The 16,980-nt window shown below is 42.3% G+C and overlaps 1 protein-coding gene across 1 annotated transcript; it reads right to left on the bottom strand.

Annotated features, from left to right (window-relative positions):
* Positions 1-89: 89 nt before the first annotated feature.
* Positions 90-16,152, bottom strand: F10 (coagulation factor X). Its single transcript, XM_035114922.2, has 8 exons — positions 15,514-16,152; positions 12,198-12,358; positions 9,143-9,167; positions 7,972-8,085; positions 5,448-5,579; positions 3,478-3,689; positions 2,470-2,587; positions 90-1,237 (listed from the first exon to the last, which is right to left on the bottom strand). Exons 1-8 carry the CDS (start codon positions 15,806-15,808, stop codon positions 690-692), a joined length of 1,605 nt encoding a protein of 534 aa, XP_034970813.1. The 5' UTR covers positions 15,809-16,152; the 3' UTR covers positions 90-689.
* Positions 16,153-16,980: the final 828 nt, after the last annotated feature.

Raw genomic sequence — 16,980 nt, 5'->3', positions numbered from 1 at the left:
TACCGTCCACAAGGCATATAATTTGTTGCTACTGTAAAGGATGCATTGTTGAAAATGATGTATAACAACATAGTGTTTTCCCATCAGAGAAACGTTAACATTTTCTTTTATTATGGCATTATTGGGATGGGATAAGAAATTCAGTTCGGTTAGCATTTAAAGGCTAACACGAAATTTGTGCTTTTATAAAGAATACATGAAGCAAAACGTAGCAGTCCTTCAGAACATGCACTTCTCTGAATTTTGCAATCCAGTTCTCCAGACAAGTAAATGTGCTCAAAAATGCATGTACTAGGTGGGCACAGAGTGCATATAAATGAAAAGAACATACAAGAATGCATTGCATTAGGCAAAACTGCATACTATATTGATATTTCTTGTTCTGGAAGAGCACCTGAACAAGGCTTTTGAAATGAAGAGGCCATTAAAGTAACATAGTGTAAGTTATCCCTCACTAAGCGTGTGCCCTTGGGATGTTTTGTACTACAACTCCCATCCATGCCAACCAGCATAGCTGTGCTGGCTGGTGCTGATGGGAGATATAGTCCAAAAATAATCCTGTTTGGTAGAGGCTGGTTTAAGTCCTAGGCAGAGTGACTTATTTAATTCACCCATGGAAATGCCTGTGTGAAACATGACAATAAACCATGATCAGGGAGACAAGTGTTGTCCTCTCATGCTCTACTGTGTTACAGCTTTGAACGCATGATTCTCCTCAGCCAACCTATGAATTTTGACACCTTGGTATAAACCCCATATTTCCCCTCCCTTGCACACCCTTCCCCCCAGCTGATTACACCAGTCACAAAATATGTGTCCCAGTATTGCGTGACATGTGGGCCTCCGCTGTCTCCCTGACATGCATCTTGGGCTATAGTATGGTAACCAGCACAGAACATATTTTCAGTGATTGGGAAATTGCTGGACAGCTTGCAGATATGCCTCTCGACATAGGGGACATCGATTTTTTTGAGCGTGGCGGATACTCGGCCTCTTTCGTGGAGGCGGCCAAAGCCACTGATCGTACCCTTTCGTGCTCTCATTAGGACTTGATTCGCAAAGTCGGCAGTGGGAAGGCACGCAGGGATCACGTTTTCTGAAAAGTGGATAGGGGTCTTCAGCTGAATGAGGGCTATATCGTAATCATAGGTTGCCAAAACAAATTTTTGATGTACGTATATTTTATCCACTGTATGAACTGTCCCTGTTCTTCCGCTCACCGTTGTGTTGACTTCCCCTGTGTGAGAACAACACAGTATAATCGTTATGTGATACAAATATGAGGTGCATTGGTATTCAAACTGGGTAGTGTTGTTATTAAAATTCCCCCCATCAATTAGAATATAATAAAAACAACAACACTTGTATTCTACAACATTTGATCCAGAATAAATACAAAACTTGCTGTTCTTTTCCCAACTCACCCAGTCCTTGCTCATAAAACTATGTCTTTCCACCCTCCCAGAACCCCAACTTCTGGATGTCTAATGATAATAATTTTGACACCTATTATTTGGCACCTGATAATACATTTAACTGAATTAACAAATAGATTTAAAAAAATTCAATGGAAGAAAGAACAAAGAACAGAGAAGGGGAATGAAAATGGCAATATTTTCTGAGATTCTGTGGCAGCTGCCAGAGGTAAGCAGGGGCTGCACACACCTCCTGAATCGCCAAAAAGGTAAGGAAGCCCCGCCAGGTATCTTCAAGATGATCTGCTTCCTACTAAATATTTGAAAGACATTTGAAGCGCATTCTTTCATTCAAATAATTCTGGGAACTGCAGTAGTCTGCTACTGGGAATATTTCTGGGACCAGTCTTCCCACTACGCATAGCGAGGGCAGCTTATTTCGGGAGTCACTCAAAGGTTGGAAACTGATAGCAATTTATTATTGTTGCATTTTTCCTGCCAGGAAAGGGAGGAAGTACTTGTGGGATTTGCTCTCTCCAGTGACAGAATAATTTGTCCAGCTTGGGTATTATGCACCTCGATATGTATGTGCGCGCGCACACACACACACCATTTGCTGCTCTGACTCAGACAGGCTGGCCCTAGGCATTCCATGATTGGAACTCGCACTTTCTGTGGGTGGGTGCTAATCCTCCCCACCCCCAGTGTATTTTCTCAATTACCATTGAGATTCCAAAGCTGCAAGTTTCCCCACGGAAAAAACACCATCCTTTGAGCATCACAGTTTACACCCAATTCATTCACATCCACCTGTCCACTTCTGTTCTGATTTCTTTAAAAAAAAAAAATCCCACAAGATGAATACTGTAACACACACACACAGCCTGCCACAGCTCACATCCAAAGGCTTATTTACAAAACATTAATTTTGGTGAGATATTGAGTAAGATACTAAAACCTATTAGTGATTATCTCTGTGTACCTCACCTACCAATTTTTTTTTTTTTTGCAATTTAGCATCTTTGAATAGGTGACAAAAATCGAAAATACCCACCAACAACAACTTTCAGCGTTCTTGTCTGATTTATACAATGAGCCGCGGTAAGCACAAACTCTGGGCTCAAAATGGTCCCCCCGCAAAACCCTTCTCCTGCATCATCTATCAGAAGTGCCTGAAAAAGAAGCAGGTACAAAAATCAGGATTGTGTGAGTAAGTAGCTTTTTGTCTGAGGGAGAAATGACGCCACAGGATGTATTACGTCTTCTTACTAGAACACCTGTAAGAATCAAAATAAGGCAGAGCCAAATGAGGGGGAAACCAAAATAAGGACATACAAAGAAAGTGAAGAAAAGAAAATAGTATATTGACAAAAGCAACTTTTAAGTGCCTGAGTGATGTGGTGCATTTCTGCCAGGGGTTTAATGGGAAGGAGGGCCGGATCTGCCATTAGGCAGAGTGACGCAGCTTTCTCAGGCAGCAGGGGCAAGCTAAGGAGCAAGGAGTGAGAAAAGCTGTGAGGGCCATACAGCCTGGCCTGAACCCCATAAGTTAGCCTGTTGCCTGAAGGTGTAGTGGAGGACTCTGCCCCATCAACCAAGGCTGAATTAAAAGTATATGTACAGAGAATGGAGGAGATGCCATCTTGCCCTTTGCCTCAGGCAGCAAAATGCCTTGATGGGAAGAGCCCAGGGTTGGTTAAGGAATCGCCAAACTGCCAATTCCAAAAGAGATTCATTTGTGTGATTCACTCAGGATGGAGCATGAGCTGGATAGTCTACTTCAGAATCTGAAGTCCTGTGGGTAACCTGATGAGGCTGAAGGTTGCAGGCCCATAGCCCCGAATCTCTTATTGTAAATGCTATTTATTGCCTTAAAAAAAGAAGAAGTTTAAAAACAGGAAATCCAGCCAGCCAGCCACAACCTGGAGTGGGGATCCTTGCTGTTCCCCACTTTAATACAATATGGGAGCAGTTAAAAATGATAGAATCAGTGTCCATTGTTAAATATGGATAATAAACGAGTATATAATATTTATACAAGATACATGGCAGAGTAACTTACCTGCCAAGGACATTGGCCCAGTTCACAATCCACTCCGTTAACTATTCTGACACCACGGTCCTCGTCAGGATCTTCTTTGACCCCATACAATGGCTCTTCATCTTGGGGACCAGGGCTTGGGAGAATCTGTGTGCCATAATCTGAATCTTCTAAAGAACTTGCTTCTCTCTTTGCCACCTTCTTTTTCTGAATCCGACCACAGGGATATGGAACTGCAAAACCGGCATTTTAAATTAGCCAACACAACCAAACCAACTTGTGCCAATGAAACAAAAAAGCCAATCTTTTAAAATCTTTTTCTACGAAGGGCTGGAATATTCTTTTTATTATTATATTCATTTATACCCTGCCTTTTCCCCTGATGATACTCAAGACAGCTTACAGATAAAAATAAGAACCACTAAAACCAGAAAAAAATAATTAAAGATTAGAATCTAATTAAATCTCTCTCCGTCTCTCTCTCTCACACACACATCTATTAAAATCATACAAATAATTACAAAAAAAGGCATGGCACAAGCCCCCTCATTAAAAGCAGCCAGTTTCCAAAGGCTGTTGAAACAAGAATGCTTTCACCTGTTGGCAGAAGAACAACAAGGAGGGAGCCAGTCCAGCTTCTCTAGGGAAGGAATTCCAAAGTCTGGGAGCAGCCACTGAAAAGGCCCTGTCCCACATCCCTACCAAGTATATCTGTGAGGGTGGTGGGAGCTAGAGAAGGGCCTCACCCAAAGATCTCAAAACCCAAGTAGGTTTGTATGAGTCCTTCAGACTACTTTGACCCAAGCTATTTAGGGCTTTCTTAGCCATAACTAACACTTTGAATTTTGCCCAGAAACAGATTGGTAGTCAGTGGAGCTGTTGTAAAAAGGGAGTCATATGCTCCCTATAACCAGTCCTGGGTCAAGAAACTGGCTCCTGGATGTGGCTTGGATCCAGGAAGATGAATTGTGGACAAAGTAGGTAAAGAAGGGAAGTTAGAAGACAAAGACCCATTGAACTCAATGGAGCATTATTATTTTTAATAAACATTCATAAGAGTGCCTGATTAATCTTCCTGTGACCAACTATCTTTTCACTGCATCTTTCAAAAATGATGAAATTTAAAAAGCACAGAGGAAAGACATAGGTCATCCTGGACCTTAAAATGAAAACATCAGCTAAAGGACCTTCAGATCTAATGGTCAAATCATTTATTTATTTTTAAATTTAAAAATTCTCTCAGGCCCTTAAAACACTTCAGAATCTGTGCACTCAGTTAGAAACAAACTATATATCAATAATAAAGGATGCAGGACACAAAGTGTAGGTAGAAGTATTTTGTGGTTTTATATTCTGATTTTATCCTGTGAACCGCCCTTAGACCTGCGGGTATAGGGCAGTATATAAATCAAGTCGAATCAAATTTAAATAAATAAATAAATGTGGAACATCACAAAGGTTTAGATATGAAATTAGGGTTTAACTTTAAAATGCATCTTGGGTGAGGAAAAAAAACGATGAAAAAAATCAGTACCTCCAGTCTCTCTCTCTTAATATCTTTTTTTTGGTACTATGAATTATTTTAAGGTAGAAATCAAAAGAACAAATTCTATGGGTGCTTCTGAATGGCTATTTATTGTGATATGGGCGCTCTTCATGTATGCAGTATTTTAATTTTGCAGTAGCCAGAAAACGTTGTCAGCATCAATATGCCAGCCCATATCCCTCTTCCTCTGCTTTAACTGATTTTGTTAATAGGAGACACAACAACGTTTGACTGAAGACTCCTGGAAATTTATGGATTGATTTCAGAACATGAAGAGAAAAAACGGAGATAAGAAAGTTTGAGAATATCCTTGTACAAGGAGAAAAGCAAACTCAAAATTAAACTGTTGGTAGCATTAAAAAAGACAATGCATGCAAAAATGCACCCCAAAAATAAAAATATATAATTACAACAAGTTGCTTCAACCAAACAAATGGCTTCATACCTGTAGGAATGCAGGAATGTCCATTGTTTTCCAGAATATATCCATTGGCACAAAAGCATTCAATATTGTTTTCTACAAGCTTGCAGAACTGCTGACAGCCACCATTCTGCAATTTGCAGGATCTTTGTATGACTGTATAAAAGACAAATACACGAGTGCTGAAAAATAAATTAACACACATTCTTCAGGCAATGGTTAAAATGTCACTTAGAGCCAGAGCCGTTTTCCTCTAGGTTGTAAATTCTTCAAGGCATTTTTTTTTTGCACTGGGTAATTCCTTTGTGTTCTCTACTGTTTAAGCTAAAGCTCTATCAATGGACAAATGGGGCAATTGTTGAGGGTCACTGAAAAGCCAACTGCTGGAGGGAAACTGGTTTGTAGTCTAGCGATTTCATAACCGCATAACGTCCTCCAAGACGTAGCAACGATTTTGAAAACGTGTGTTCTTTGCTCCAGTAGGAGAAACAAAATAAAGCCTCATTTATGTTTGAACCAGAAATCATGGTTTGTTGTTCCCTAACAAGCCACGATCAGCAAGCCAACAAAAGAAAAACAAATCACGGGCCAGGACTGGCTAGCTATCGTGGTTCGCTAGGGAGAAAGAAACCACAATCCCTGGAGGAGCGAAGTGGGAACAATTGGGCAGCAATTGCTCATTCACAATAAAGCACAATAAGCCATATAGTCAGGCTATCATTATGTGCAAATGCAACCATTGTGTGGATACCATAAATGCATAGGGGCATAAGAATCAAACCTGCTGGATCAGATCAGCATCTTATTCTCAGTGGTCAACCAGATGGCCATGAGAAGCATTCTTGAATACTTATCTAATACATATGGGAATCTTGTTTTGCTCAAGTTACCACATTTAAAGAAGAATGTTTTCTTCAACCCTACACTCAGGTGCATAGGCTCTCCCTTCCTTGGGATCTCACAGTAAGGAAGATTTAAAAGGATCAAGGAACTGAAATGATAGGTGACATCTGCCTCTAGTTCCCAACCGTGGCTGTACAGCATATTATTATGAATGTTGGGGAGTCCCCTAAACCAATAAATTAATAAATGGTAAGATTTTGGGATGTGAAGGGAGAAATACAAACTGAAGAGGAAATCCTGGCCTAGCCTATGCAAAAGGACGTGGCCAAGCTTGGGCTGTTACAAAACAATGCAGGGCCACTGAGGGCCATTGGCAATGAAAGAGAACTGTCAGGGGTGCCAACATGAATAAAATATTGTGGGGGGCCCGGGTAAGCCCTGCCCTGCATAATCTATCACATGACACAGTGCACACACAACATTTGAATGGGAATGTCCATCAACTTTCTGAGGCTCAAGCCCCCACGAACGCCAGGAGTTGGCTCCTAAGTTTCTGGTGTAAAGAGAGACAAGTTGCCGGGGTAACTGGATGTAATGAGACAGGATGAGGGGGGGGGGGGGCTTGCACAAAGCTTGGAATAGTTGAAAAAGGCAGGACAATTTAGGTTGGCTGGCTGGGAGAGATGCCTTCGACTCCAATATTGTACTGCTGTGAGGAACAAGCCCCTCTTGAGATGAACATGCTGTAACACCTGTAGTCTCTCCATCTAAATTCTAGGGGCTAGGTTATGGGACATAGAGCGACAGGAACTGACTTTAGCTGCGAGGAAACCATGTTCTCCTCTTTATTTTCATCTCTCTTGGGCACAGGAATCTAATCCTTACAATTTCTGTTCAAGCCACAAGAAAGAAGGGCTTTCGCGCTGGCTAGGTTTAACGCTAACCCGTCTAACCTCCTCTGGGGTAGGTTCGCAGGGACAGCAGAAGGAGACAGGATCTGCCCATGTGACACCCACCCAGTTGAAACTCTGGCTCACATGGTCCTCAAATGCAAAATGTATGCTGATATCTGCCAGCAATAATTGGACCAACTATGTATTCCAAACTGGAAACCGGCAATAAAGGTTACACGCTTCCTATTACAGGGGATAGACCAGGTGTGATTGTAACTGGACCATTTATTTTAACGTTTGTAAATGATGTCAATAAAGGTTTTGATTGATTGATCATCTAAATTCAGGTGTAAATTATGTGAATAAATCCTATTTCTTAAAGCTACCACAGCCTCTGCCATGTCTTCAGTTCTCCAAAGGAACACAGACCCTGGTCGAGGACAAAGACCACAGCTCGTTAGGGTTTGGGGTGGCAAAATGTATGCTGATAAAAAGTGGAATCTGTGGGAAAAGTGGAATCTGTGTTTCACGAAGAGAACGAAGGCCTGGGAGCAACGTGCACCTGAAGTAGAAAATAGAGGGGGGAAGACCAACAACCTTCGAGTCGGAAGGAAAACTAGCAGAGAAAGAGAGAGGGAAATGGCATTGGCAGTTCCCACATTCATAACAACATATTTAGAAATGCTGTTCCGTATGGTCTCAACCTTAGGGTGCTTGTTTGGAGCTGTATGGAACCCACCCTCAGAGAACGTAGTGAAATAAACCAACAAATAAGAACGCCACTGCTCTTTTGCAACTGAAGCACAACTTACCACTATCACAGTTCGTCCCATCATAGCCATCCAAACAAGTGCAGGTGTATTTATTAATGCCATCTTTGCACGTTCCACGGTCATGGCAAGGGTTTGAGGCACACTGGTCCCCATCTATCATTTGGGGGGAAATATACATTTTTGTAATATAGTTTCTTGTTATCCAAGGTATTAATGAATGTGTTAAGAATGAAAATATGAGGTTACCCGGTGTCACTTTTTATACTGGCTCCCCAAAATTCATCTAGTCCAGCTTCCTGTCAACACAGGGCATCTACCACGATGATGTCCCTGATTCAGCCTCTGCTTTAAAATCTCTTACAAAGGTCTGCTCCACTGTTGCTACTACAGCTCCTGTGCCTAAATCCTGCACATTACATTGAAGTAAGTTCCACCGAAATTAATAGAACTTGATATTGGACCGGGGCCTTATGAGCACACTTATTGTCGTTTAGAACATATAGATTAAGAGCTAAGGGTTCAGCTTTCATTCCTATTGCAAAATGCTGAGCATAAGCTCTGGACACAGCTGCTCACAGCTCTAAGAGTTGCTGCCATCGTTTGAAAATAGGAAGCCACCTTTGCAAACGTGGATTGTAATCCCTTGTTTGCTTTGGCTGGTCTCACTCTCACCCCCACCAGAATGCAAACTCTTCCACCAGCAGGCTTTGCTTCTGTTGTTTCAAATGCCATATATATATGTTGAAGGCACCAATCAGTCAATTTGTGGCATAGGGTCTTCCTTTATCAGTTTTATGCAGCCATGGAGGAGTAGAAACACACAATTTAGCGTCTCCGAAAATGTTTTCTACTAAGATACAGGATGGGAGAGCATGAACTATCAAAACATGGAGCTATAGTTCCTTGGTCACAATCAAAGTAGTTCACATGAACCTGGCACAACTAAAAACTGTTCTAGCTAAAAAGTGTAATTGAATCTGAATTAATAATAAAATAATAATAATAATAATAATAATAATAATAATAATAATGTATATCCCACATTAGTCATACTGTGAGTAGACTCATAGAAGTCAAGCAACTCAAATCTACTTGGATTATTGTCTTAGTTTGATATTACCCAATGAATCAATTAATTTATTTTTTATCTAATGCATATCAACTGTATTTTAAAGAAATATTTGGTTAAAAAAACATACGCATCTCTTACCTACGTACACATTCCAGAACTCCTCCTAATAAGAAAACAGCAGATTTTATTTACAACAATATAACAGTTCTTCCAACAGCAGCAGCAGCAGCAGCAGCAGTAGCAGTAGCTCTTCCCATAATTTGGCCATGTTAGAGCTCCGGTGCCATACTTCACCCTAGCTGTGACTGCTGTCCCAGAAGCACAGATGTACCTGTAACTTTGGATCCTTACTCACCCCAATGAGATAGTCTTCAAACAGACTCAGCAGAACCCATTGTAGCGATCAGTTTAAAAATTAGCCAGGCTGTAGAGGGTTAACCCTGTTAGAACCCTAAGAACCCAGGGGGGAGGGCTCTGGGGGAGTATAAAAACCCCACCCCTGGAGTCAGTGAGGTTGTTGAAGGGAGTTGTTGGTTGAAGTCAGTCAGGTTAGAGTTGGTGTGAAGATAAGAGCTGGTTAATATTGAGGTGGTTGTTAAACAGGGAGATAGACAGACAGGATACAGTGTGATGAGATTAGTGATAAATATTAGTAGTTATATTTAGAGGTAATAGGCCGGTAATTCAGATTTAGAGGTATTAGGCCGGTATAGGAACCATCTGTTATTTGAAACCGTTTAAGCTTTGTACAGTAACCAATACGCATAAGAACATTCAAATAAACTATCTTGTTTTATTTTACGATATCCTGGTCTGAGGTGTGTGAGTGACTGAAAGTATTTGTTTGTCGTAGGCACATCACCAATAGACCGTCAAACGTCCGGGGGTGATGTGCAGGTCAGAGTGACCGCGACACCCATCTACCCAATGTAGACCCACTTGTTAATTTTCAGACCACATATTCATTGGGCAGCAGTGCCGCTTTTGTGATCCACCTTAGGTCAGGCTGTGACCCAACTGAGGACCAGTATAGACAGGCCAACAGTATAGACAGAGTATGCCAATTAAGGTCTGACTAAAGGACATATTTCAGTCCTCTGCCAATTTCTGCTACTGCATGCCGCCTAGCAAAATGGAACTGCTTAAGGCAGATCTAACAAACAGTACTAATGCCATGTGTTAATGTAACCCGCCTAGGGACATTAGGTGGGAGTGTGGGTAGATTAAGAAGAAGACGACTATGTCAAGTATCAGCAAGAGCTATGCATATATTTACAACTTCAAACAGATCTGGGAGTATTTGCAAAAAATGATCGCATTTGGTTTAATGGTAGCAATTGACTGCCATTATTAAATACTAAAAGAAAAGATGCATTAGCTAACTGAGAGACAATATTGCACTACCTGAACTAAGGCAACTTGAGGGAGGATGACTATTTCAGAGTTCCCCCTTTGCGTGTTGAGGTCACTGGACATTCCCCCAATACATCACACAGCAATTTAAGTTTAAGGTTTTTGGCATTATTTTGGCCACAACTTTATTTAAAATACAACCAAATGTGAGTGGTTGCTTAGGCATTGGTTCATCCATCTGTCCCCCGCCCTGGGACAGATCTGACATCCCTAGCCGTCTAGGGAAGTCAGTAGGTAAACACCCCCAGAGAGAGGATGGAGCCATGTGTCAGGCCCTTCACCTCTCCCCGAATGTTCCCCGAGGCTCTTGCATGGCCCTTGCCCCTTGCAGGGGTACAGATGAGAGCCCATCGAGCCCCAGGATTCCTTTAATGGAATACCCCTATAAGCAGCAGCAATTTTGAGGGGTAGGCCCAGCCTTTCCATACCCCTCCATCAACCAATTTTTAAACCAATGCCTAACCGCCAACCTTACAAGTTGTGACGATTTGCTACGCAGTAGGCAAAAACCAAATGGCACAGCCAATCAGCCAAATGGACAAAATTCCTACCAGGCCCCTGCCCCAAAGCAGGCGACCCCATGACAGGCATAGCAATGTCAAAGCAAAAGGACCTTAAAGACGGTGGGCGGGCGATCCATTGCACTGGCAAAAGTGAAACTAAAAGCTGCCCACAAAGAATTTATACCCGCTATCACTATCAATCATTAACTTGCAACATGACTCCCCCCCCCCAAACAAACTGTCCAATTCCCCTGTGGCCATTAGACTGATCTGCCCAGCAATCCCAGGGGATGTCCTGTTAACCCCTACCGCAATGCGTGCTCTCAATGAATAAAGAACCCGATTTGCAAGAAGGTAGCTGCTGTGTTGTTAATTTTGTTTCATCACTGTAATGTTTGTAACAATCTAATATTTCTAATAGGTATGGCACATCAGTGTTAAGTTCCTACTTTTCTTAACTTTGCTTCTACGCATTAAGCATCCTTAATACCTTGTACCTACACTGTTAACATTCTTAATACTTATAACGATTTTAATGGTTTTTTGTTTTTGGTCTTGGCTGTCCTATATCTTATGAAGAACCACTGTATCTCGGCTCTTTTTGTATGGTAATAAAAATAATAGAAATACATTAATAAAATATTAATAAAGGAATAAGCTGCTGCACACATATATGTAAGCATGGGGAAAATATCATTTAAGATGCAATATAAAAACAGGGCCAACCACACACTACTGAGTGCACCTTCACAACAGAGTTGTCAGAGTGGTATTAATCAACAGTCTGTCTTGACCCTTCCTGCTTGTCTGCTCCCTTTTCCATTATTATTGCCCACAATTTCCTCCCTCCTCTGCTTTGTCTAGGACAGGAATGGGGAGCCTGCAGAATGATGTCAATGGACTACAATTCCCACCATCCCTTACCATTGACAATGCTGGCTGGGACTAATGGGAGTTGGTTTCCAAAAATATCTGTACAGTCACAGGTTCCCCATTCCTGGCTTAGGGAGAGAGATATGGAGAGATATGTCTGTGTTTCAGCTTGTTCTCCAGCTGGAAGAAGCAATAGTAGGGAAGAAGAGGGAAAAGCAGTAGCACATGGAGAGAACGCTAGGGTATTGCAGGAGTAGGAAGCTGTTAAATGCAGCTGACAGTTCCACCGTGAAAGCACGGCTGATAGAACATAGCTGTCAGCCCTGTTTTGATCTTGCTCCGGAGGACAGAAACCAGCAGCCATATTAAGGCAAAGCAAAGACATTGGCCAGCTTTGTCCTTACAGTTTTCTCTTGGTCTTCGAAGGCTTCTCTGGCTTCCTCCTTAGAGCACCTCTCTTCCATGCACTCCCTTTCAATGTTTCCTTGCTTAAACTCCTCAAAGGCAGAATTGGCACGCTTTGCTCTTTCCAAAAAATTGTTTGCCTTTTTATCCTGTAGAAACACTAAAGGAAAAAAACAAACACAAAAAACACAACCCACTAATGTCTCATATGCAAATTTCAAAACACATTATGGATAACTGTTTTGCATTTATAGATAAATGTTGCACATGGTTTCACATCTTTACTTGTGATAGAAAGTACACCTTGGTTCTTTCTCTCTCTCCGTCTCATGTGCATGTTGTATGAGGCAGCATCCACAGAGGAACAGTGATTCAGTTCTTAGGTTCATATGTTTGCCTATGAAGAGAAGACAAGCCACCCAGTGCTTGTGGTGGCTGCTGCTCCCTTGAGGAGGTTGACTTACTTTACTTCGCTTCCAGCCTTCTCATACTTCACTTGGGGCAAAGAGAAAGCCACTCCCATTTGGGCAGCTGAAAACAGCAAGCTCATCCCCACCCCAGTCCACCCACTGCATTTCACATGGCATTCACACATTGTTGTACACACCAGAGTGGGAGGAGGGAATGTATTCACTTGATGCACACTACCTGTTGCGTTTTTCCACCCCTTGCAATCCACTCCCCGACTGTGCATGTGCTGCAATGCCTGCATGAGCAATGGCTGTCTCAAATGCACACACCTCAGCTTAGCTGTGAATGTGGTTTAAGTTTTCCTTTTGAAATGAAGCTGGTTTGAGGGAAAACACATCAAACAGCAGGACTGCTCAAGAACCTACAAGATAACTCTGCATTTCAGTTACAGGTAGGTAGCCGTGTTGGTCTGACGTAGTCGAAACAAAATAAAAAAATTCCTTCCAACAGTACCTTAGAGACCAACTAAGTTTGTCATAGGTATGAGCTTTCGTGTGCATGCACACTTCTTCAGATACCTGAAGAAGTGTGCATGCACATGAAAGCTCATACCTATGACAAACTTAGTTGGTCTCTGAGGTGCTGCTGGAAGGAATTTGTTTATTTTGTTTCGTCTGCATTTCGGGTAACACCATGTGTACATGGATCAAAAAGGGAGGTAGTGAGAGTGCACTGGAACCAGAGGAAACAGTAATGTGTACACAGCTTTAGTTGCTCCCACAGCAGTAAAGTCCCTCAGAAACCTCCCATGATCATTGGATGCTCTCTTTCCATACAGCATGGGGTAAAGAAACAGGTGGAAGGAGGGCTTCCAGCATAATAGCCTGTAGCTGCAGGGTGGGTGGCTATCACAGGCACCAGGAGACTTCCCTGGTCTATGTCTCAGGAATTCTCAAAATTCCTACTTAGACCACTATATTGGATTTCGGTACATGCCACGAAGATGTGGGAGCAAAATTCATCATTCTAGGATTGCCACTCTGCACATCTTGTAAGCAGTCACTTTCTGCAGGCATCACCTTGCTGCTCTCAAAATTGCACACTCTCCATCTTTTTGTCATTTGCTCCTTTCGTTTGTAGTCTGTTGATGGTCTGTTGGTTCTCTCTCACCCTGGGCTCTGCCTCTTAAAGCCTGATGGCCAAACACAAATCTCTGGCCTTATCTTTGATTCTTCCTCTCCCCCCCCTCCCCAAATCATTGCAGAAATCTACCAATTCATCTGCAAAACCTCAGCTAGAACCTCAGCTGCATCCTCTGGTCATCTCCCACCTTGACTGCTCCAGCTGTCTTCTCTGGCTTACACCTTTCACAACTTTCTATATCCCTCAGTTTCAACTGCCCAAATTATTCACATTCCCAGTCACCCCCTCTAAAGTTTTCCATTGCATTAAGGAGGAGGCAGGTAGGTGAGGAAAGGCTTATTCTGCCTCCACATCTGCTGTTACGCTCATAATTATCAGCCGCCTCCCCCAGCATTTAAGTTGCACATCAAGTGCAAAGGTGCATTTAACATCATGTTGTGGTGGCCATTACTACTACATCGTGTGTGGCAGCGAATTCCATAAATTTAACTACCTTTGGTGTGAATAAATACTACCTTTTGCCTCACCTGTTCCCTGCCAACCGTTGGGGATTCCCGAGAAGAGGTTTATGAAGACCCAAAATGGGGCAGCATCACTTTTTCACTGGATGTTATTGTTTCCGTGTCCCTAGTCCCATCCCATATCGGCCACTTCAGTTCCCATTATAACCAAAGCACATGAAGAAATGCAGATCATCATTCGACTGGGTCGATTTAATGTGATGTACACTATAATCCTAAGCAACTGTACTGAACAGTGGGTTACAGTTAAATTAGCATAGCTTGCTTCCATGCCCCCAAAATAGTGTTTACTAACAGAGTGTTAACATTCATAAAGCCTATATTGCATTTGCTGACGACATGAAAAGGAACTTAAAACACCAAAGCTAGCTACTTGTTTAAAAATATCACTCCAGATTGCCAGTGGGGTCTTGTTATATTGTACGTGAAGTTTTTATGAAGTTATGCTGTTCATAGCAGCATTGGTGTGTTTGAGAGAACAAGCATATTAAATTTATTGCCACAACTTCATTGATCTGTGAAATGTTAAGATTCCTCCCACCCCAACTAAAATCAGGTGCATTTCTTCATTTCATGGAAACATTACTTCCACTATCATTCTCACCATTTCTTGTTTATTAACTCCTTCTGTGTCACTTTTTATTTTTCCTTCCTCTTTTTAAAAAAACCAAATCACCACATTCTTACCAAATCACCTGTCTTCTGGGAACAATATTAGATATATGTTTCTGCCTTCCTCATACGAAACATGTATTTGCTATATGAAGAGCTCTTTCCCTTGTCATGTATATCATTTTCTCTCCTATCACCCCTGTAGCTGAAAGAGAAGGTATTTTTACCATCTCACAGATAGAACTGCATTCCAGGGTGCTTTCTCACACCATTTAAATCACATTGAAAGCAACACACACACCCCAAAAGAATTTTGCGAACTGTAGTTCCTCAATGCATTGTAGCGATGTGATGGGTAATCTATAGTTTCCAGGATTATTTGGGGCGGGGCGGGGAGTGCTTTAAATGTATGGTGTATATGCAGCCTAAAAACTAATTCCCACACCATACGCAGGCAAACAAGATGCAATATACTTTATAATATACTGAGACCCTTTCAGTGGAGAAGACTCCTAATTTGTGACCCTTACTTTCTTCCTATGTACAAAGGAAAAAAAATTATTCTTATTCTAAATAAATGAAAGCAATTGCAATTGAGAGACAGAGAAATTATTTAAGGCTCTCTTACCATTTCTTTCTGCCTTCAGGAAACTTGACAGAGAAGTGAGAATCAGAATGAGGAACAGCTGGCTAGCCATGGTGCCTATCGGTGGAAAAACAACACACTGTTCTACTGCAGGGTCTAGCTGTGAATAAGGTTCAAACAGCACACTTCCTGTTGCTGGGCTGCACCTCTTATCACACATAACAAATGAGGTTGTGTTTGGATACAGATCCTCCAAATTATTGTGCTGAATGATAAGACATCCTGGTCTTTTCCAAGTAAGGTCATAAGAGGCAGAGTAAAGGCAAAGTGGTGCCATGGATGCTTCAAAATGCAGTTTCCCTTGCTTTTGTCCTCAGATATTTAGGCACAGAGGAAGTGTGTCTGTAAGTCAAAAGCTGATTACGTTTACAGAAACAAGCCCTCTGTTCACAACAAAATTCAAAACAAACCGATTCGGGCAATTTGTTCCTAATGAAGTCTCTCCACCCCCTTCCCCTTTCCAAAAACATTTTGTCATGGATGTCCCTTTTGCAGTACCTGAACAAGAAAATAAGGGAGGAGGAGAAGTGAAATGCCTATATTAGGGGTGGATGTGCCAAAAAATGAATTACATTAGTGAAAATAATATTCAAACATGCTTGCAAAAATGTGCACTTTAGGTCAAAACTGCACACGAAAGCATGGTTTCTAGGAGGTATTTGCACTAAAATGCTGAATAATTTTCATGAGATTTTTTTTTAAATAAAATAAAATTGCAAGCTGTTGCAGAAATGTGGAGAACTGAATTTAAGATTGGAAAAGTAAGCAACCCGAGAGAACCATAATTGACATATCCTTTCATCTGTACTCCTCATTGGGAAGGTGGCCCCAAGGTGATCCTCTGGTCATTTTGGTTGCTCTTCTGTGTACCCTAAATAAGCTCTATGTGCATATGGGTTAACTCAGTCTAACCCAGGCACCCCCAAACTTCGGCCCTCCAGATGTTTTGGACTACAATTCTCATCTTCCCCGACCACTGGTCCTGTTAGCTAGGGATCATAGGAGTTGTAGGCCAAAACATCTGGAGAGCCGCAGTTTGGGGATGCCTGGTAACCTACCTCGGAGGGTTGTTGAAAGCGTTAAGAGCGGGGATGGGAATGTACGTAGAAGAAGAAGAGGAGTTTGGATTTGATATCCCGCTTTATCACTACCCTAAGGAGTCTCAAAGCGGCTAATAATCTCCTTTCCCCTCCTCCCCCACAACAGACACCCTGTGAGGTGGGTAGGGCCGAGAGACTTCAGAGAAATGTAACTAGCCCACGGTCACCCAGCAGCTGCATGTGGAGGAGCCAGGGCCGGTGCCTCCACTTAGGCAAACTAGGCCATCGCCTAGGGCGCCGAAATGGAAGGGGCGCTGTCGAGCCTGCCCGCGGCCACCCGCCGCCTGCCCGCGCCAGCACCTCCACGCGCATTGCCGGAGCCTGGCAGGCGGCTGCTCGGCTCCGCCCC

This window comes from Zootoca vivipara, chromosome 4 (assembly GCF_963506605.1).
Source record: "Zootoca vivipara chromosome 4, rZooViv1.1, whole genome shotgun sequence".
In the NCBI taxonomy this organism is placed as follows: Eukaryota; Metazoa; Chordata; class Lepidosauria; order Squamata; family Lacertidae; genus Zootoca; species Zootoca vivipara.
The sequence above is the reverse complement of the archived record's forward strand: the minus strand, read 5'-3'. Positions and strand labels throughout refer to the sequence as shown.